Source organism: Fulmarus glacialis, unplaced genomic scaffold (genome assembly GCF_000690835.1).
Source record: "Fulmarus glacialis isolate BGI_N327 unplaced genomic scaffold, ASM69083v1 scaffold40477, whole genome shotgun sequence".
Taxonomy (NCBI): domain Eukaryota; kingdom Metazoa; phylum Chordata; class Aves; order Procellariiformes; family Procellariidae; genus Fulmarus; species Fulmarus glacialis.
Genome location: NW_009224549.1, coordinates 43,785 through 50,860, shown reverse-complemented (window position 1 = coordinate 50,860; position 7,076 = coordinate 43,785). Strand labels below are relative to the sequence as shown.

The following is a 7,076-nucleotide window of genomic DNA, read 5'->3' as shown; positions in this document are numbered from 1 at the left end:
AAGAATGGGTAAATTTTATTTTTATATATATATATAAAAAGAGAGAGATATATAAGAAAGAGAGAGGAGTTTGTAAGATGACACTGAAAAAGGTACTGAAAAGTAGCCCTAGTACTCAGAACCAGCATCTAGTGAGACCCCATTATCCTACAGGGAATTTCAGCTGAACATTGTGCTCCAAAGTAAAGATACAGCGTATTAGTAGCTGCATCTCGTGTAGTTCATATGGTCCCTATGCCAGCTGCTGAAAAATCGTGGAGAAAATAATAGCATGTATTTTCTATATGACTTTCCTTTTTATTATGAGGGACATTTGCATAAAAAGGAGCTTTATTGTCAAGAATTCCTATTCCCTTCACTTGATGTCATGTTTTACTTCTGGCGTCAAGAATAACCCCAGCATAGGTATTACAAGAATCAGACAAGATAGAAATTCTGATTTTATATGTATAGTTGCTTATAATAAGGGTTCTCTTTATGGCATTTCACGAGGTAAATTAAAATATTTGTAGTTGATAAATATTATTTCCCTAATACTTACTACTTTCTGATTTATTCGTAGGAGTTATGCTGCAGAGGAGTGGGCTGTTGTGGCTTGCTGTGTTGCTAACCCTGTGGCTTTCCTCAAATGCTCAGGGTAAGTTCTGACACTTCTTAACCAGATACAGAGTAACTCCCAAAGCTAAAAGCTGGTGTAAAACATTGGCTTACCTGAGCTACGGTGGGCAAAGTAATGATATATGATTTTTTTAGAAGTGCCTGGAATAGTAGTTGCTGGGGGTTTTTTTGGTAGATACATCTTACTAATGTTAAATGAAGATTCCCCAATAAATATCAAAAAATTGTTTTCTTTAGAAATTGTTATCAAAATGTATATAATTTCAGAAATAATTGCTATTATACTTTCCTCTGCAGTGGAAATGTATGGTGAAAGTAACATAAACAGAATCATTGAGTCGGGTGAACATTTTAAAAAGATAGAGGTAGAGAAGTAGACCTCTACAGACTAAGTATAAGTAGGATGTAAATTGTCACAGTGCCAGGCCCTCATTTACATCTGACTTCTTGGCCTGAATCTTTAAAAAGCAAATCTCTTGCTTCCTGTTGTCATGTGGCCACATGGCTAGTCATAATTTGATTTTTATTAGCTGACAGTCAAAATACAGAAATTGGCTCAACTTCCTTATCCGTTCACGTATATAAAAAATATTTAATGATTACATTGTTACATGCATCCATGCGTAGGCATATATATGAACATACAGCATGTATATATATACAAGTGTGTATTATATAGTGCTATAAAATACATAGCCATATGTTTAGTTATGTAATCAAACGTATTTATACCTACACACAGAGAAGGCGAGGGTTGCCACATAAATTAAAACGACAGGTGGAAAATACGATTCACTTGCATGCTAGTAGGAACAGTTCTGTTTGTGGAAGTAGGAAAGTACTGGGTTTAGTCTGCTGATCTTCACATCTGTCATATAATTGCAGTTACTAAGTATAGTGTGCAGAGTTGTGTTTCTTATAACGCTTTTTGTAGACGTATTGTCACACACTGTTAACTTTTTCAGATGGTGGCAAGGAAGAGGAGACTACCTTTGATTTACTTCAAATCAGTAACATAAACCGAAAGACAGTTGGAGCAAAATTGTTTCGGGGTCCAGACCCCGCTATCCCAGCATATCGTTTCATTCGGTTTGACCATATACCTCCATGTAAACCAGAGAAATTAAAAAAGATTGTCAAACTCATACGGCAAAATGAGGGCTTTATCCTTTCAGCCACCCTGAGACAGGACAGGCAATCTAGAGGCACTATCCTTGCTTTAGAGGGTCCTGGCATCAGTGAGAGGCAGTTTGAGATCATTTCCAATGGCCGGGCCAACACCCTGGACCTTATCTATTGGGTGGATGGCTTCCAGAACGTGGTTTCCCTGGAAGACGTGGACCTTGCCGACTCGCAGTGGAAGAACCTCACCGTGCAAATAACAGGGGAGAACTACAACCTCTATGTTGGCTGTGACCTTATTGACAGCTTCATCCTGGAGGAGCCTTTCTATGAGCAGCTGAAAGCAGAGAACAGCAGAATGTATGTGGCGAAAGGGTCTATTCGGGAGAATCATTTCAGGGTAGGTAACCTGGAGGAGCTCGGGTCACTGGTGAGGTAAGGACGTAGCTGCAACTAGTTTGAGAAGATGCAATAGGTGTAGTTTTGTTCTCCCAACGCCTCTTGGATTTGGTGGGGTCATAGGTGTTCCCAAGCAGAATTTCTCCAGAGTGTGTGTTTATTCTTTGCTGGATCCGTGTTATGTGAATTTGGGGGTTCCTGAAAACAAAGGACTGGTAAAGCGAAGTCTAAGGGCAGGAAAAGCGCACAAAAGCAGTTTACGGGCTTTCCTCTGCAATCATCCACTTTCTTTTCCAGATTTAAGGCTTCTGAACATGTTGCATTTTTGTGGTGATTTGTAGAATTCTTTGGAAATTTCTTGAAGACCTATTTTTCTGTTGAAATATATCCATTCAAGTCATAGGAACCTGTCAATATTTGTTAAATTTTATTTGAAAAAGAAAGATGGAGGAAAGAAAATTTTTAATGGAGCTGAAGCATATGGTGTTGGCCAATCCCCTAACAGACCATCTTGGTTTGCCATTCTGAATACACTTTCATTTCAATTAAAAAAGAAAAAAAAAAGAAAAAAAAAAAAGAACAAAATGTTTTGATCAGTCCTGTAAAGGAGATTTCTTTTTTTTTTTTTTCCGCTTTGTGGAAAACATTTATTGTTTCTCTTTTGTTTTAAAATGAAGCAATTAGAAACTTTCTGGTTTTCCTAGAAAATGAAAATGTCTTCCTACCTCATACAGCGATGTGATCTGGCCCAAGTGCTTTAAGGGCTACCTGAAAGGAGGTTGTAGCGAGATGGGTGTTGGTCTCTTCTGCCAAGTAACTAGCAATAGGACAAGAGGAAATGGCCTCAAGTTGCGCCAAGGGAGGTTTAGACTGGACATTAGGAAAAAATTCTTCACTGAAAGAGTGGTCAGGCCTTGGAACAGGCTGCCCAGGGAAGTGGTAGAGTCACCATCCCTGGAAGTATTTAAAAGACGTGTAGATGAGGCGCTTAGGGACATGGTTTAGTGGGCATGGTGGTGTTGGGTAAACGGTTGGACTTGATGATCTTAGAAGTCTTTTCCAACCTTAATGATTCTATGATTCTATGATTCTTTTCACTCACAGCTGAAATCAAACTTGAACTCATGGCTTCAAAAATTTGAAAAGCCCTTTCTCATCCTGTTGTGCCATCTAGTTGTCAGCCAGAGTATGACAGGCTAGGGTGTGGTTCCATAGGGTGATCAGTTTTGGCAGGAAAGCCAGAAGCTCTTGTCCACAGCCTCCCCATTCCTGCCTCCCTTCCTAGCCCATCAGTTGTGCTCCTAGAACTGGTTTTGGAGCTGCACTGTTAAGCAGGTCACTGAAGTAATCTGTTTTTAATGTAATTTTTTTCTTTTTTTGAGATTTTTTTTTTTTTTAAAGTGAACAGATACTGGTCTTGTTTTATAGTGTTGTCTCAGGGTAGTGCCAGCACAATTGAGGAGACAGTGAAGTATGGTGTATGGGAATGACTGGCTAAGGATGGAAGTATGATGGGGAAGGAACTTCAAAAGTTAGCTCTGACCTCATGACGAATGTCTCATAGAACTACAATCTAAAATGCACTCTATCAAAATGGAGATTTGAGCTCATTGCTGATTAATGACTGTTTTATTGTGACCTATTTCAGAACATACCTGATTTTGTTGCTTATAGTGTTGCAATTGTATGTAACAAAACTATCCACAGAATTTTTTTTCAGTCTGTGTCAGGTTGAATGCCTTGTAGATTGTTTTTTACGTATTTACTTATGGCTAAATGCAGTCAGTAGCATGGGTTTGAGAAAGACCAGTTATTGGTTAATCCTAAACTGATCTAACTGGTTTTTAATTTTTTTTTATTATTATTACAGGGTCTTTTTCAAAATATTCAGTTAATCTTTGATACTTCAATAGAGGATGTTCTGCGTAAAAAAGGATGCCAGAAGAGCCAGTCAAGTAAGGCTTTTTTACCTCATTAATACTGTTCAGTTGACTCTGAAAATGAGAAATGTCAATGGTGACATATTATCCTAAAAGTGTGCAACAGATCCCTCTGAAATGGTAGAGGAATCTTATTTAAAAAAGAAAAAGAAAATTCAGTTGCTTTTTGGAGGTAATAGGAATATATTTGTTACTTATATTGAGATACTATTTCTACTCTCTTGGCTACTATTTTAGTTCTTATTGCTTAGGTTTATAACTCTGAGCCTCTGTTTTTAAGTTGGGAGAAAAGCTGTCAAGCAAGGAATTTTTAGAAATAGAAAGAAAAATGCATATGCACAAGAAAAATGGACATTCTTCCATGAGATGTCCATGATTCTTTGAGCACAAGACTGGGAACGTTGCTTCTGAATTCTGCTCCTGACTCTCAATGGGCCCATGAGCAAGTCTGCAAGTCTTAAAGACACTGAATTCCTCGGCAATAAGTTTGTTGACTGAAAGAGGCTTTGGGTTTGAATCCCAAAGCGTTTTAATCAAAACAACTTAAGGAAAGTAAGAAAAAAACAAGAGGTATGGAAAACATGTTTGTGACAAGCTGCTATGTGTTCTTGTTAGTCTAGTTCATGCTGACCTCACCAGGCGGGGAGCCCTCTGTGTGTGGCAGTATATCGGATTCATCAGGAAAGAGTTACGAAAATCTGTCAAGTGTGCACCAAGGTTTTGTACTTCACCTCATGGGAGGTGCTGGCTATTTTACTTTCCAGTGTTTGTAACTGGCAGGAGCTCAGTCAAGAATCAGAGACAACTGATTCCACCAGAGGACGTGGTAGGTACACAAGGCAGTCAGGATTTTGGGGTTTTATTTGAAACTCCCGCCATCTGAAATGCCATTATTTCTATCGCTTCACCAAAATGTATGACATAGAGCAAATCAGTTAAGCAAACTTTTTTCCTTGTTTATGCAAAACCCATAAATTAAGCAGTAGCAGGTCTTAACTTCTTCCATGGGGGCCAGAGTATTGAGATTTTGAACGAAAACAAGATATACAAATGTGTGTATGTATGTGTATGTATATATCTATATAGGGGTGTGTATATATGTATATGCACAAAAAATTTAACTGAGCTTGCTAGTCTGTTTTTAAATCTTGATAAAGGATATTGGTTGGTTATTTCATATGTTCCAGAGGTGTGCCCTGCTGCATCAGACACAAGTGTGATGATGTGTTAGAAATGAGTCATGTGGGCTAGAATGGAAGTGGCCTTAGGTGGCACAGGCAAGAAGATATGCCCTCATTTATTGGTTGTCATCTACCCTAGCCAAGCTGTTTTCTGTACTCAGAAACTACTGAGAAATTACTCAGAACTACTTATTACTGGTTTTCAGCTTTGTTAGTGGAAGAAAATGCTTGAGGAGCAGAACTGCTGTGGGAAAACAGAATGTGTATTTAGGTCTAATTGTAATCTGAATAAAAGAGAAGGATGGTTTCAGGAAGGATGCAATTCAGCTATCCTACTTCATTTACGAGTGGAAACAAAATTCCGAGAAGTTGAAGTAGAACCTTGAGGGCACATTCAGCAATCAGAGGCAGAACAGTCTCATTGAAGAGGATGGGGTCCCTAGGTGTAGATAGATTGAACCAGCAAAACCAGCGAAAGAGGGTGTCTTCAGATGTTTTACATTATTATTGGTTGATCACCAGAAAGGGAGATAGTTTGGCCAAATGTTTCGAAATATCATCAAGTGAAAATGGGAGGTTACTGACTTCTACTCTAAAGAGGAAGCCAGTGGGAGCCTAAAGGGATAATTGAGTTCTGCATGCTGATACGTACCTTAGGAGGAATTCTTATACCCTTCAGCTGTTGCAGCTAATAACTGTCAGATAATATTTTTTTAATGTATTTGTTATCACATCTGTCAGCTACCAAATTTTCAGCTCCGATAAATTATATAGATTTGTTTTTTTTGTTTTATTTTTCTTGGGAAGTATTAGCAAATAGTTCAATTCACAGTAGTTTTACTTTTACTTTGCAACACCAAGAGAACACTACAAGATGGAAATTACTTGTGCAACAACAGAAGAGGGCTAATGGCATACTGTGGCTTGAAATGGCCATCAAAATGACTTGAGAGGCATGTTAATGCATGGCTTATTTTCTGGCATTGCCTATCCAGCTTAACTACCACAACTGAAAAGCCATAGGCGATAGGTTACTGACCAGAAGGTACATAAGTATTTCCCCATTTTGATGGCCCACCAATTGAGCTGTGATACAGACACTAAGATGCCAAATGTACGTGTGAGTGTCCCACATGGCAGATGTTACCAGTGAAGTGCCCTCAGCTCTGAGGACACAAAAAGGCTTCTGCTTTTTCAGAGACAGGACTGTGTTTTCCTACTTTATCTTTAATCCTAGTATGAGAATGTGAGATATGGTGAAATGGTAGCTTGGAATTGCTGTTGGGTTGAGGGTAGGAAAGTATCTCTGTAGTGTGGTGGTTGCAAATGCTTTAGGCAGGACTTACACACGGTGCTGGGTAGGAGGGATGACAAAAACATGCCTAAATAGGCACATCAATAAAATCCCTTCTTCAGCTCGATCAACAGAATGACATTTGCATATGTGAAAGGATGCACATTCTGCTCTTCTGGTTTCTCATTTTAAAGATAATCATGTGGTCCTTAGGAAATTAGCAGGAAGCCAGCAGTGGAGAACTGATTTCCCAGTGATCCCCAGGCATCTTCTTTCAGTCGCTGCCAAGTATCAGTAGGAAGTGTGGATTTAGTTTCTTCAGCTCGATCAACAGAATGACATTTGCATATGTGAAAGGATGCACATTCTGCTCTTCTGGTTTCTCATTTTAAAGATAATCATGTGGTCCTTAGGAAATTAGCAGGAAGCCAGCAGTGGAGAACTGATTTCCCAGTGATCCCCAGGCATCTTCTTTCAGTCGCTGCCAAGTATCAGTAGGAAGTGTGGATTTAGTTCTTCTAA

At 38.9% G+C, this 7,076-nt stretch overlaps 1 protein-coding gene across 1 annotated transcript in view; it reads left to right on the top strand.

The window, feature by feature from the left end:
- The first annotated feature begins 563 nt into the window (after positions 1–563).
- THBS2 (thrombospondin 2) overlaps positions 564–7,076 on the top strand; it is a 32,087-nt gene continuing 25,574 nt past the window's right edge. The window contains exons 1-3 of the mRNA XM_009582181.1: positions 564–637; positions 1,584–2,140; positions 4,010–4,094. Of these exons, the coding sequence (XP_009580476.1) occupies positions 568–637; positions 1,584–2,140; positions 4,010–4,094 (712 nt within the window). The 5' untranslated portion in view covers positions 564–567. The remainder of the gene's footprint in view (positions 638–1,583; positions 2,141–4,009; positions 4,095–7,076) is intronic.